This window comes from Trachemys scripta, chromosome 18 (genome assembly GCF_013100865.1).
Source record: "Trachemys scripta elegans isolate TJP31775 chromosome 18, CAS_Tse_1.0, whole genome shotgun sequence".
Lineage (NCBI taxonomy): Eukaryota > Metazoa > Chordata > Testudines > Emydidae > Trachemys > Trachemys scripta.
This window is the reverse complement of record NC_048315.1, coordinates 20145842-20161094: the sequence shown is the minus strand read 5'-3', so window position 1 is coordinate 20161094 and position 15253 is coordinate 20145842. Positions and strand designations below refer to the sequence as shown.

Genomic DNA, 15253 nt, shown 5'->3' with positions numbered 1-15253 from the left:
CAGTACCAGAACCAGAGTGAACAATCCTGATCAAGGTCACCCTGCTGCAGCTGCTGGGCTGAGGGTAGGTACACCTGCAAGAGCACCACAGGCAAGATCTGATAAGGATGAGGGCATATAGAGACTAACATTTGCTGTTTCCCGCTCCTTGGCAGCTGGACAGGATTACAGCTGTGCCTAGAGTCTCCCCTATGGAGAAAACTGAAAGTGACCGGGATTATCTCATTACCTCTGCTGCTACTACTCATAGTAACTTTACTGCTGAAGCAAGAGAAACAGCAGCATTAGCATCATCTGGAGGCAAAGGAGAAAAGATAAACATAATATGAGGGAAGGAGGTATGATGGGACCAGAAGCTCCAAAAGGATGTGTTTAGAGTGGTGGGGGATGAGCAGCACAGACGGGAAGTGGTGCTGGTCTGCTATTCTTTTGGGACAGAAAGAGTTCAAACCCAAATTGGTTCCCTTGGGCCAGCAGGGCCTGGGAGCTCTGTGGAGGCAGCAGAATCAGCCTGTGGGGAAAAGCTGTCTTGCTTGTTTTGTCGCCGACACTTCAGGCTGACAGGAGGAGGCGCAGGCTCAGTCTGTTACGAGGGGATCCACATCAGCTTTTCAGCCGAGGAAGAGTCATTAGGAAGAACAGAGGTGTCCCTATCCCAGGAAAGAAGGAAGGGAAAGAGTGAAATAGGGGCCGGAGAGAGAGAGGGAGGGATAGCTTAGGGGGGAGGGATAGCTCAGTGGTTTGAGCATTGGCCTACTAAACCCAGCGTTGTGAGTTCAATCCTTGAGGGGGCCACTTAGGGATCTGGGGCAAAATCAGTACTTGGTCCTGCTAGTGAAGGCAGGGGGCTGGACTTGATGATCTTTCAAGGTCCCTTCCAGTTCTAGGAGATAGGATATCTATCTATCTATATATATAAGCACCAATGAGTGGAGACGGGGAGAGCAAGAGAAATGGAGAAGACAGAAATGCACATAAGACAAGAAAGGAGATCAGACAAAAACAGGAAAGGAGAGGGAGAAAAATGAGGAATGGAGTTGATTGGATAATTATAGGGGCAAGTTGTATTTCAGGTTTTCGGCTGTGATACTCATTTCATAATCAAAAGAAATAAGACTTCTTTCTCCCGTGCTTGTCTTTTCCCCAGGTACTGTTTAAAAGTTTTTGGGAGAGTCTCTTTCCTCCCTGGCCGTCACCAATCACATAAAAAAAAAAAAAAAAGGATTCTACATTCTTTCTGATATGTTTGTGACGTCCCTATAATTAGTACGTGGTGTTGGTAATCCACTCCGTTTTGTGAAACAAAGAAGTGCAAGTAGTCGGGAAGCCATTCTGACTGGAGTCTTATAGTAACAGACCAACGTGTCCCCATGCAACCCAGTCCTCATGACCAACGTACCTATAACAGCAAACCAGCGTTTGCAGTGCAGCCCTACAGTAACAGGCCAGCGTCCAGGTGGCGTGGCAGTGCGATGGAAAAGATTTCAGCTTCAAGCTTCCATAAGTTTCTTGTAAAACACCTTTTTTAAAAGTGATGCTTTCTGTATGAGGAAAAACGTTTTTTTGATGCATGTGGGGAGCGGTCTGTTTTGCAGTTACTTCTGTGATGCAACCCCAAAATGCACCACACCAGTTAGGGGGTGACTACCCTTTCCTTACTTATGTCCCTCCATTGTCTGAAATGGGTTGTTCTGAAACGTGAATCTGTTTCCATAAATGAACACTTCTTAAATATAACCTCACTTTTGAGGGGAGGAGGTGAATGAAATATCTGGAGAACACATAAAGGTCCTCTCCCTCAGTATAATTAAAAATATCCCCCCCAGGGAGGACTGAAAGAACAGGGTGGGAGATTGTTGAACCCCTTTTCTGCCCTATCAAAAACAAACTGCCGTGTTTTGCCAGCAAACTTCAGTTGAAACTTCCTTGATTTAAAAAAAAGTATTTGCTAAGTTACCTCACTAGTTGGTGCGGCCCAAAGGTATGTTCAGAACCCTTGCTTTTTCCCTTACGTTGTTCCTGCTAAGCCTTGTTTCTCTGCGTGTGTAGTTTGCATAGTGGTCGACAGCAGCTGCAACTTCTAGTCACATGTTCATTGTTCTTGCAGGTGTGCTAAGGAATTGGAACCATGACGGACTCCAAGTATTTCACAACCAATAAAAAAGGTTAGCTTTAAACTCTTACAAAATATTGCAGGTTCCTGGAGATGCTGGGTGGCTATCATTTTAAAGTGGCTTTTTGGAACTCCACTTGGAGGAATTTGTGCTCTCCTGTTAGCTTTGTCCCCATTTCTCCTCTCAATCATCCAGGGAGAAGTTCTTCAAAAGTAGGCCATGAAACAGTCACTGAGCCCCTCCTTCCCCCTTTTCCTCTAGTAGCATCAAAAGGCAGGACTGAAGTACTGAATAGTTTTGCAATGCGCAAACTCAGTGACTCAAATTACCTTTCCTGACTCCCTGATTTTCCGGAGCATCTGGGAGCAAAACTTGGAGATTTGAAATGTACAGTTGTTTGGAGGTTTAGGGCTGGAGTGAAGGGTTCAGGACCATGGACAGTTGTCCAGTCAGACAACTAGACGTGTGCTTGGGTTGGGTGGTGGGGAAGAATAGGCTTGAAGGGTCTGGGTGATTATACGTGCACATTTTTAGCCATTTGGAAGGCTTGTTATGAGCTCACAACAGACTTTTTAAAAAAGTTGTGGGTCCTCTTCTGCTGCCTTCTCAAAATCCATGGAGAAATCTGCCAGAAGAGCCAGATAGTCAGTTCATCCCTCCCCCAACCAAACTCCTCACCCCTGTGCTCCACATGACTTTACTGTAACCATGAGTGTCACTTAGCCCTAGTGATCATCCAGAACACCTTGTTGAAAGAGGTAGTGTTTCTGAAATAGCATGGCTCCTGGGTATAAAGTAGTCATGATGCACACTTCAGGGAGGCGTTCCCTTACTCCACCACTGTGGAGTCATTTGTCTTAGCCCAGGTCTACACTAGCGGGGGGGGGGTCGACCTAAGATATGCAACTTCAGCTACGTGAATTGATAAATTGACCCCCAATAGATCCGGCGGGTAGTGAAGACCTACCCTTACTCTTAAACTCTGGCCTAAAGGACTAGCAGTAAATACAAACCATTAACTCCAAGCCCTCCAAACTCTGCCTTTTCTAGGGACGTTAGTGCTGCTGAACTGATTCTGCCTTTTGTTGTGGCTGAGTCTGGGTTGGGGGAAAATGTTGATTTTTGTCTCTAGCACCTTCCACTGTGTCAGAATGTCTAAATGTTTCTGTTGAATGGTCCGCATTGCCATTTGTGTTGTCATTATGCTTCAGAGTGAGCACCTTATTGAAACAAAATGAATTTAAGTCTTTTTAAGAGCTTGTCTGCACAGGGACACTCAAGAAATTGAATTCAGATTAACGAAAGGTGTGAATTTAAAGTGGTTTAGTTAAACGGCAGTAAATCCCTGTGTGGATGTTCTTACTCAGAATTAAAGTGGCCTTAATTTGGTGTTAGCTTAATTCACAGTAAATTCATCTAAACTGAATTTTAAGGCCACTTTAATTTTGAATAAGTGTGTCCACACAGGGATTTAATATGATTTAACTAATCCACTTTTGAAGTTAATTTGGAGCAACTTTCCTGAGTGTCCCCATGTAGATGAGCCCTTAGAGAGAAATGACAGCCCTAGCTGTAGATTCAGCCAGGTAGCAAGAAATTGGATCTCACTGGAATGGTTATAAGATTGCCATAACCTTTTTAAAAAAAACAGACATGTACATCCCACAGAAACCGATGCAGACACAAGGAAAATGCTGGTGCTGCATACTGGCTCAGTCGGACTCTCAGATGTGCTCTCAATAAGAGTTATGAGCTGGATGTCTTTCTCAGATGGCTGGGAATGGAAGCAGCCACAACATTGTTCTTCAGAACAGTAACTTCTGCTCCTTTCCAATGGTCTGCTTGAGTCATTGGCACTAGGGCAGGGAACGTACCTTGCTCTGTTAAACACCGTGTGAATTTACAGCGTTATAGAAGTCATTTATAACAACTCGGCACCTTTAATGCATCTTTCTACAAGCCAATTCTGCTGCTGCTGTTTCCTATGGAAACGGTGGCTTGCTAACATAATGGCCCATCGTCGGAGGAAGTGAGAGGGCATATAGTTTATGACTATCCTCTTTGCAGTTCATTCCTTTTCGACTTCCTGGTCTTGCCTGATCAAAGCTCTTGGCACTGAGTCAAACGGCACTTGCTAGGCTTCATGAACTGAACTAATGTTTAAGGAGAAAAGTAGGATTTATGTACCTCTCCGCATGCGAGGCTGCTTTGCCTTTTTCCCAGACGTGCCTGCCTGCTAGACTTGTCCTAAAAATGCCATTTGGAATAAAACATCTTTAAGGATATTGATTACAGTCTTCGTTTAAATGAGTTGGTATGAAATGCCAAGCAGGTTTCTCTGGCCCATATCGCATTCCTGGCTTTTAAACAAGATCAGCAATAGTGCCTGATGCTAACGAATCAGTTTCCTCAAAGTGTTCTGTATAGTTTTCAAATCCCTTGCCATATTTTGTTTGCGGTTTAGGTAATTGCCTTCATTTCCTCCACCTGCAGTCTGGCATGGTGGAATCAACAGCACAACTTTCCGCCCCAAAGGGCCTGTTGTCACATACAGACTCCTGGCTCGACCGTTCCTTTTCCTGTTTGAGCAGCGATCAAGAGAAACCAGAAAATCTGCAGGGACGGAAAATGCAGCTTTGTTCTCATAGCTGTTTGCTATCATGCTTTCAGATTGGAAATCCATGTCCTTGTTCCTACGCCAAAGGCCACCCTCCACCCCCAAAAACGTTTTTGGCCCTGCCAGATATTTTTAGACTCACACAAACATCTGGGAAACAGGCACCTCTCATACCATTCAGCCCTTCTATATTGCAATCATGGGCTCTCAAGGAGAATCCTACAGTAGTTTGTCTGCATTGGTCTATGTGGAGCCAAGGTTTGGGCTAGAGTGTAGCACTGCCAGGGGTGCTTTGATCCTCCACAAAAGCTCACCCCTGATGTTACCCTTGACTCCTGCTATGCTATGTGTCCTTGTTAGGTGACTTGTGGTTTCTGATGATAGTGATGCCTTCTCTGTACTCCTGGGAAAATCAGCTGCCAGTGAAGGAAAGGGTTTGCTTCCTTTCCAAACCAGGCGTGTCCTACAGCTGCTGTCTGAGCAGAGTTAAGGCCTCAACTGATTTTGCACAAGGGTATAGCTGGAAGAATTAATCTCAGGAAGGATCTCTTCAGTTATTTTATAGGTGGTTTCTGAATCCAGGCATGACTCTTCCTTGAGTGTCTTTTGCTTGTTGTATCTTTTTGCCTCACCTGTTCTTTGTTTTTTTTTTTTGTTTTGTTTGACTAAAATCATCCTTCCCTACTTTTGACGCTGGTGGTCCTGCCGTGCTTGTATTGCACAGTGATCTGTGTCATCCCACTGTTCCCTCACTTGTGCTTGCAGGAAGCAAACAGTGACAAGAATGAAGCTAGGAAAGTCAGGGCAGAATTCTTAGCTAAACTGAGCCACAATTTCTTACACGTTCTAGTCCAGTGTCTCCCCTCTCTGCACCCTCGATCTTTTTGATCCCTGTTATATGATAGTTTCTTTGTGCTCTTTCTCAGCGGCTAATTTAGCAATGTGGTTTAGTGCCCTGGAAAGTGGTAAGATTCTGACATACATTGTGGCTTTTATTAGCATTTTTCTTTGCGGCCGTGTCCTCCACACCATTGCTAGAGCGCAGAAGATCACCTTGTTTCTCTTGGCTGAACAACAACCCCCAGACATTCTTAAGCTCACTGTTACCAAGCTTAGGAGCTCATCAGCACTGCTGTTTAACTGGTGAATGGGGCTGAGCAATGTTGGGTCGCTTCCTCCCCAAGCTCTGCTCCAGAGGCTAATCACTCTGACTCTCTTCTGGTCTCTTCTGTCCCAGGTTATCAAATTTGGGCCTCCCATTTGGTGGTTTTCTATTTTCCCCAGTGCAGCTCATGCTGCAGTTCTTCTGGGGCCTCCTATAACCTCATGAATCATCCACTAGCCCAAAGATGATGGAAGCAGCATTTCAGCATTGATGGGAGCACAAGTCACTTTCCAGGTAACTCTAAAGCTAGATCCACTGGTTTCATGAAATTCAGACTGTTCTGTGTCCTTGCAGGAGAGATCTTTGAACTGAAGGCTGAACTCAACAATGAGAAGAAAGAGAAGAGGAAAGAAGCGGTGAAGAAGGTTATTGCTGCCATGACTGTGGGGAAGGATGTCAGGTAAAGGCTTTTTCCCTCTCCCATGTGGTCTCTGACTTCATCATCTCCTGTGTGGGAGCCTTTCTGTCCTGAGACACCGTGACAGCATTTGAATTCACACAGTCATTTGGGAGGTTTGATGGATTCTGAACATCTGGAAACCTTGTTTCTAATTCTGACCCAGTTACAAGTGAAATGCATTTAGCTCTTATATAGCACTCTTCACCAGTAGGTCTCAAAGCACTTTATGAAAGAGGGCAGGATCATGCCCATGTTGCAGATGGGGAAACCGAGGCACAGAGTGGGAAAGTGACTTGCCCAAGGTTACTCAGCAGGCCAGTGGCAGAGCTAGGAATAATACCCTGGTCTTCTGAGTCCCAGTCCAATACTCTATCCTGCTGGTCTCCTCTTAATTTCTATGGATATTTGTCCATCATACTGTCCTAAACTGGGAATGAATGGGCAGTCTCTTCTTTAGGGAACTCCAGGGCTGGAAGAGTAGAGGCATTATAGGCCAGGATCAAGTGCTTTATTTGATTGCTGGAAGGTGGTGGTGGTGGTGGACGGGAAGAAGCTTGCTAGCACTTTGCTTGGTTCAAACCAGTTCTAGCTCTTCACTTACATGGGCAATAAATTACTGCACAGAATAGTATTCTCCAGTGCCGGTTTAGCCAAAGGCTTGTTAAACAAAACCAGTTCGTAGTTATAGCTATGTTAGGTGTCCTATTTGGGCTGACATTTTTTTAATCCACTTGTTAGCCCAAATGGGAGTTTTGTTTTTAGTTTAAAAAGGCAACTCAGAGGTATTGTTTTCAGATGATTGTATGCCAGTCGTTATCAAACAAAGTTATGATTTGAACTAACAGTCATCAAACTGGGCCTTTGACACAGCATCAAACTCCTAAAGAGGAATGTTTATACAAAAGGCAAATAGCTATAAATATTCTTGTGTTGTCTTTGCAGCAACTTGCTTCAGTCAAGGCTTCCAGATTCTCCTGTATCCTGCAGTAAAGTCGTCATAATCCTGGGTTCATGGTCTGCTGCCAGGGAAATGAATGTAAGGTTGCAAATTAGCATTATGACTTCACTGCAGGACAGAGGAGATGATGAACTGAAGAGACAGCACCTTTCAAGTACCCCAAGGTCCATGACCCATTAGCTTTGAGATCTGCATAACTCACCTGAGAGATGCAGTAATCCAATATAACCTTCCTCTGAAATGCTGCTTACAGATTGCTACTTGGTATTTATATGAGCTGTGGTTAAATCTCTTAATTGTTTTAGATTATACTGGGCTGAAATTTGGTTTACAGTTTCAGTCTAAATCAGTTCTCCTGTCCCCTCCTAAACATTGTGAAGTGTTGCTCCATACCCTGTTGTTTTAGGTGAACCCCAGAACTAGACGTGATGTTAACATTGTTCAGTCAACTTCATAATCAGATACATCTTCTATAAGAGCATTTTATTTTACCTGCTCTAGGCACTGGTTTATATGAAAACACAGGAGGAGATTAAACTATTATAAAATCGTCTCCAAACTATGTTTGGGGCGGAAAGTGCCCTCTGATTTGAACAGAACTCCAGACTTTCCCTAGCCTCCGTTGATTCCACTGTCATGCAGTCAATCGGGTCATTTACCCTTTGTGCGACAGTTCATCTGACTTCTTTGCTTTCCCCTCCCTCCACTCTCCTTTTATCCAGCTCACTGTTTCCAGACGTGGTGAACTGCATGCAGACCGACAACCTGGAGCTGAAGAAGCTGGTGTACCTGTACCTAATGAACTATGCCAAGAGTCAACCGGATATGGCCATTATGGCTGTCAACAGCTTTGTGAAGGTAATTTGGCCCAGGGTTCATCAGAAAACAGCCTCCTACAGTTCTTGTCAATGTGCTTTGTTGGGCACGTGCTTCTTCTAGGCTGCAGGTAATCTACATACTTGTCCTCCCCAGTCTTTGGGCTCGTGTGGGACTCCGGTGGGGGTGCAGGAAATTGAGAATTGCTTTGCTGTCTCAGACCCAAGGTCCCTTCAGTCCAGTAGCCCATATCCGACAGTGGCAAGTGCTACAGAGGAAGCTGCACAAGCCTGGCAGTAGGTTCTGATAGGAGCACCCAGAGTAAGTTTTATGGACCCCCCATCAGTTAGAGGGTGGCTTATGTCCTGAGGCAGGAGGGTTTATGTTCCTTCCAGAATTCTTGTTCCTGTTTTAGCCTTTATTATAACTCTGGACTTTCTGGTTATCCATAGAAATGTCTAGTCCTCTTTTGAATCCCACTAACATCTTTGCCTCAGTACCTTGCAGCAATGAGTTCCCCAGGTTAACTGTACATTATTTAGAACAGTATTTCCTTGTATCAGTTTTAAATTACCTACCTTTCAATTTCATTGATCCCTTGTTTTCTTGTGTCATCAGAGTAAATAACAGAGTCTGATCCACCTTTTTTTGTACTGTTCATTATGTCACATATTTTTACCATGTCATTTATATCTACATCTTCTAACACACTTGACTAAAAGAACTTATTTCCTAGGTATACTGTGGCTTAATGCTCTAAATAGACTTGAATTGACCTGCCAACATCCAAAGAGTACCAGTAAATAAGTCAGAGCATGTTTCTAAGCTTTTGGTGTGGCAGGAGGGTGTGAGCTTGCTGTTGCGGCGTGGGGGGACCAAGTTCAGAAGGGACACCTGCTTTCCAAGGTCAGCTGTGAAGGTGCAGCTCCCTACTTGAGCAGACTCATGGGACAGAATGTAGTTATCCACTATATCTTATTAGTGAGTGATGTAGCACTTTCTGACCGCCTTTTAAATTTCCCCTCTAATGTGTTATGGGGGGCGAGGGGGAGTTTTGATGGGCGGTAGCATAGTTTGGAACAGTTCAGGCTAAGTCACCATCTGAGTTACAGTTCCTGACTTCCAGGAGTTGAACGCATCTGTCAGAGAATCACTTCCATGTATACATCTGAAAATCAGTCCCTTTCAGGTCTTTTTCCATCATAAGAGATTAAATAGTGCAAGGTAAGCGGGCCTCATGTTGTTGGGGGCTTTCATGCTTCGGTCTTTTGTCTACCGAATTTTGAAGCACTTTGTTAACAATATAGATGAATCCTGCTGGTAATTGGCAGAAACAGAGGCTGAATTTCTAAAATCGGGTTAAAATTACATTGGTCTTGAGGTGCGAGATCTACTGTGTCCAGTTCTGCACCCCACCCTCCCACACACAAAAGGCTGAGAGATCTAGGATAGCTAAGGTCTGATGCATTGCCAACTACCATGGCTGTGAACCCCAGTTTCATGGTGACACTATGTAAGACATTTATTTCTACTTCTGGAGGTCTATGAGAAATTGGCTTGGAAGAAAGTCCCGTTATGTTAATTGCCATCTTCCATCCACTTGAATTCTCACCCGATTTTTAGCAGTCACTACCTCAAACCACCAGGGTTAGAATTCCCGGCTTTCACATAACAAAAGCATTCCTCTCTAGCTTACTGTCCTTGAGATTGGGTGATCAAGTCATGCCACCTGAAGCTTTGGGTGAGGAAAAACAAATGGCATTGAGAACATGACTTCATTATCTGCAAGCTACCAGGGCTAGAAACCACTGAGAACCAGTAAGGAAAGTTTTCAGAACCAGTAAGCTTTCCCAGCCTTTTGTCCTGGACCAGAAAATTGCCTTTCTCTAGTGGGAAGACCCATTGTCTAGGCAGGGTAAACTCAGAATATCCTGATCCCAGCTTTCAGCAGCTCTGGTGAAAACCATCCGTGGCTTGTTTTACAAACTCACTTGTTGCTGTTGCTTCCCTCTGCAGGACTGTGAGGATCCCAATCCGCTGATCCGTGCTCTGGCAGTCCGTACTATGGGATGCATCCGTGTGGATAAGATCACTGAGTATTTGTGCGAGCCGCTCCGGAAGTGTCTGAAGGATGAAGACCCTTATGTGCGGAAGACGGCAGCCGTCTGCGTGGCGAAGCTGCATGACATCAATGCCCAAATGGTGGAGGATCAGGGATTCCTGGATTCCCTACGTGACCTGATTGCAGACTCCAATCCAATGGTAACGTACCTCAAATGCACTTCATACTTGTAACAGGGCAGGTAATCAGGAATCCTGAGAGGTCCTAAATGCACTCAGTGTCCCACTTCCTTATGGATGTGTCTACTGGGGAACATTCAGCCCCCATCAAGAGCGGGGAGTGGCTTGTTCCTCCAACACACTCACGTTCTCTATGTCTTTGTAGATTTCTCCACCACGTGACTCTTCCACTGGAAACCTTTATAGAAGTAAAATTTCAGTTTGCGCCAGACCTTTTCTTGGTGTGTACATCTGCCTCCATTTCCAAACCAATTTAGCATTATAGAGCCACGCTGGAGTAAAAGGAATGTCAGCTTGTTTGTTTGAATTTTTGAAGGGTAGAGGGCAATGAAAATACAATTTTGCTGTGAATCAGCACTTGTGCATGACGGGAGTCAAGAGGCAGGATTGGAAGCATATTGCAGTATTTTTCTTTAATAGATTTACTGATTTGAAAAGAAATATTGATCAGCTTTCTGGCTTGCCCGGTCATCCTTTGCACTGCGGTGGTTATGAAATGGCGTCTGGTGCCTCAGTGGGGCTGGCATTGAAATCAGCCAGTGAGTCAGCTATCTCTTGATTCTTTCTCCCTGGCTGAGACTCGAGAATTACTCCCCAGCCCAGTTCTCCTGTCTCAGATAATGAACACAGATAAATTGGAGAACTGTGAAATTCAATCTCATCCTGTAATTGCCCAGCCCTACTAGGCAGATGGTGAAATGCTGCCACTGTCCTCTCCAAAGGCATCTCCTGTTTCTTTCGGAGACTGCGGGTTGTGCTGGCAATAACAGAAGTGTGGAGCTCTGCTTGTAGGCTTGTTTTTGTCTTCCCTTCATTTCCGATAGTAGCTTGTTTAATTCAGGGTTGATCCCTGAGAATGATATGTCAGAGGTTACCATCTGTGTTCTACCAAGCGCTAGATGTTCCCGTGCGTGCTCTCTCTTGGTAAACCACGAAGATCTCTTCATTGGCACCAGAGGTCATTTAACTGTTACACAATTATCCCCAGCCATCCAATCGGTCAAGTGGGGGGACCCCCCGGGAGGAATCGCAGCTTGGGCTCTGAGCTGGGAATGCTGTGCTGCTCAGCTCCTGCAAAAGAGAGGAGCACGGTCGTGTCCGTGCCTCTTCCAGCCAGGTCAGGAGCTGTACTCACTGACTCCTAAATGAGTCATGTCCGGCTCTCCTCAGCCATGAGAACGGCACTGCCTGATGCAGGGCCGCAGGCGGTCCTGGAGCACTCCCAGCACCATCACTGAGTTATTCCTCATTTTTAGTCATTTTAATATCTAAAGATGGGGGGCAGGAGAGGAGGAGATTTCCCATCCAGACAGTGGCTCTTCAAACCAGGCATTGAGCACCTTTGTGGGGACGTCTGTACTAAATGAAAACAAACTCAGACTTTCTAAGGAAATTCAGAGCCAGTGCTCTGCTCTTGCACAGGTGCAAGTGAGATGCCATGAGGTTGCTCCCTTTTCCCAGGACAAATAAAATTTGTGCACTTGTGGGTGTTGCTGTCGCGGAAGTCTTGCTTCTCTTTGTACTTGTATGCAGTACAGAGACAGAGAGCAGACTGACATCAATTAAGAGACTTGCCCATGGAATTGTAACACTGTTGGCAATCTCCTGCCATTCTCCCCAGGCTTGCTTTGCTCTTGATTTGACAGTGGTGGAAGGAGTCTCAATCCGATTAGATTTGCCCCCAGAGTTTCCTCTAGTCTTTATGAAAGTGCTTAGCTCAGGTGATTTGAGCCCCTTTCTGAGGGCCCTGCGCTCATTTATTGCTCTCCTGGGTCGGAGTTCTTCAGCACCATTCTGTTGCTCTTTGATGGGTGCAAAAGGCTCAGGGTTCATATCTTGCATATTCTTCAATAAGAGTTAAAAATGTACCATAAAGGCCTGGTCCACACTAACCCCCCACTTCGGACTAAGGTACACAAATTCAGCTACGTTATTAACGTAGCTGAATTCAAAGTACCTTAGTCCGAACTTACCGCAGGTCCAGACGCGGCAGGCGGGCTCCCCCGTCGATGCCGCGTACTCCTCTCGCCGAGCTGGAGTACCAGCGTCGACGGCGAGCACTTCCGGGATTGATTTATTGCGTCTAGACAAGACACGATAAATCGTTCCCAGAAGATCGATTGCCTGCCGCCGAACCAGGAATAAGTGTAGACGTACCCATAGTTTATACGATCCCACATCCCTAATTGCTCGGTCTGATGCAACGGCAAGAAGAGACCTTGGGATTCTGGAGCTTCCATGATTTCAGATACAACCACCATGTGAGTGGTTTGGGGGCCTCTAGCTTTGCTGTGCAGGTGCCGATATCTACCAGTCAGGAGAGAGATCTTGTTTGTGTGGCAGTGAGTTCTTGTCTCTAGGCCTGTCCAAACCACTTACCGCAGTTGCTTTACGCAGAGTGAAGAATTCTCTCTAATCTTAGGAGGAGCTACAAGTTTCAGCACTTGCTTTTCATTGTAAAGAAGTATTGTCTTTAACGGTTAAAACATGGGCAGTACATTAAGAAAGACCACAGCAGGTAATAAATGAAAAAGCTGAATGAGGGGCATTTAGAGGTAGTGGAGTCATATACAGAAGCCAACAGTGGTTAAGCCCGTAAACCCTCTTCAGTCTTTATTTAGAAGTGCAAAGGGACAGGCTAGCTGGATATTTAGGGAGAGGGAGTTCCTGCACTCAAGGGGCTACCACAGCGAAGTCAGGGTATGATCTCTGTCTAGGAGTTTAGCTCTAGGCAGCTGGTGTCATAGTGTAGATGTCCATCAGGAAAAGGTTCAAGGAGAAGGTCTTGAATATGGCATGAAGAGAAGAGCCTCTTATGAAATTCATTGCTGGAAGGGTAGACCAATGAGTCTGGCTTCCTTCTCCCCCGCCCCCTGGGTAGGTGGCAAGATAGCTTTTGCAAGGTAAATAAAGGACTGAAGACATAGCTAAGTGGAAATGGTTTTCTCACCCAGTGAATGACAACTAAAGTTACTAGTAAGCTCTATGTCAAGTCAGAACTGGAACTTGCTAAATATTCCTTTTCCCTCCATTGTTCCTGCCTTTTGCAATTAAAGGAGAACATCAGCTTAAAAATTACACCTCCTTCTCCTTTGGGTTTGCCTACTATAGCTACCGGTAACACCTAAGATTGCTGTAACTGGAAAAAAGTGAGAGGAAAAACAATTCTGTTTTGTTTCCTATTGTTTGCTTTGTGCATTTGACAGCACATGGCATAGTGTCAGTTTCACTACTCCCCCTTTCTAGTTAGTTTTTTCCCTTGTTTGTGTGGGTCTTTCAGTTATATTGTCATCGCGAAAAAGGCCGAAACAGTGCTACTCCTTGTGGATGAGCATGACTTGTGATGCTAGCCATGTAGCCTTATAACTTCATGTAAAATAGGCAGGGTTGGGTGTGCTGACTTTTCCTCTGTATCACAGATTTGCTTTATTGTTTTAATTTGTATTTTATCTGGAACCCACAGCTCTTTGTTCTAACACCATATATAAAGAGAACGTACATACCAAGACATTTCAGAACACGCTTTGGAAATAGTTGTCACAGTATCTCTCTAACTCTGCTTGTGTCTTTGTCAGGGCTTGTCTTCGCTCTGCGGCTAAATCGGCACTGCTACAATTGATGCAGCAACGTCGATTTAGCGGGTCAGGTGAAGATGCGATACATCGATAGGAGAGACCTGAACCGTCCACTTAATTAATCCACCTCAACGAGAGGTGGATTATGTCAACAGGAGACGCTCTCCCGTCGATGTAGCTCGGTGTAGACCCCGCTTTAAGCCGATGTAAGTTACGTTGATGTAAATTACGTAACTTACGTAACAACTAGCATAATTTAGATTAACGTACAGCATTAGTGCTCAGCGAGTACTGGTGCTTTGCTGGCAACTTCCATCAGATCGTACATGGCCCAAGAGTAACAGCAAGGGGAATTTTTGCTATGGATACTACACTTATGAAAAATTGAGTGCTATTGGTATGCTTGGCATGGTACATCATATGCCACTGAGATTTCCAGTGCAGTCTAAGGGAGTTAGCTACCCGCTGAATTTCAGTGGGAAGTTCAGTGCTTAATTCCATTAGGTTCCTTTGAAAATCCCAGAACTCATTTCTTAACGTCTCCTCTAAAAGCTTCATAAACAATGAACTGCCTGGAAGAGAACCTTCCTCCACTATGCCTGTATCTGAAGGAAGAATGGCTGGCGACTTGGCCCTGGAGATGCAGGCTTTCTTGGCATTTCAGATGTGACGGTTAGTCTACTTAAGCCGCCACTTCCAGCTTACATTATTGTTTTCCTTTAAAGCGGTATCTTGAAACTAACAGGCAGGAGCTGCTCTGCAGCCAGTGGCAATATATGGCACTCTCCAAGCAGCTTCAAGAATGGGAAGGCATTTCTAACTGCAGTGTTTTGAAGTTCTAGGCTTCCCAATTCCCCTGAGGGCTGTGATTTTTCTGGTGGAAAATCTGACCGCAGGAGCTCTCCCTGTTCTGAGGAGGCGTCCAGGCCTGTCAGATCATGAGAGCAATGTGCAAGAGACCGCTCCTTGCTACTGCCTTTCACAGACTCCCCAGCTGTTCCTAGGATAGGTGGATCAATGTGCCAGTAAATGTATCTAGATTAGTGGCTGTAAAAAGTCAATGCTCTTGTTTTAATACAGTTAAGTGAATTATCAGGAGTGCTGAGGTATAGATTAATCCATCCATCTCATCCAAGACAGCTCCAAAGGGGGAAATTATGCAGTAAATCTGTACATCAGCAGGGGTGCTGAGAGGGAATCTGTTCCTATACCTGGACCCAGGATCAGTATTTATGAATAAAGATGGGGTGGGCGACAGCTGGAGAAATCCCGCAGTGTACGCAATCCTTTTCTTCAGTGTTGTTTCT

General features: G+C 45.0%; 1 protein-coding gene across 3 annotated transcripts in view; it reads left to right on the top strand.

The window, feature by feature from the left end:
* Nucleotides 1–15253, top strand: part of AP2B1 (adaptor related protein complex 2 subunit beta 1) — a 99914-nt gene that overhangs the window by 2487 nt on the left and 82174 nt on the right. For all 3 annotated transcript variants that reach the window (XM_034752857.1, XM_034752856.1, XM_034752855.1), the window contains exons 2-5: nt 2108–2165; nt 6191–6296; nt 7977–8112; nt 10087–10332. In XM_034752857.1, the coding sequence (XP_034608748.1) occupies nt 2129–2165; nt 6191–6296; nt 7977–8112; nt 10087–10332 (525 nt within the window). In that variant the 5' untranslated portion in view covers nt 2108–2128. The remainder of the gene's footprint in view (nt 1–2107; nt 2166–6190; nt 6297–7976; nt 8113–10086; nt 10333–15253) is intronic.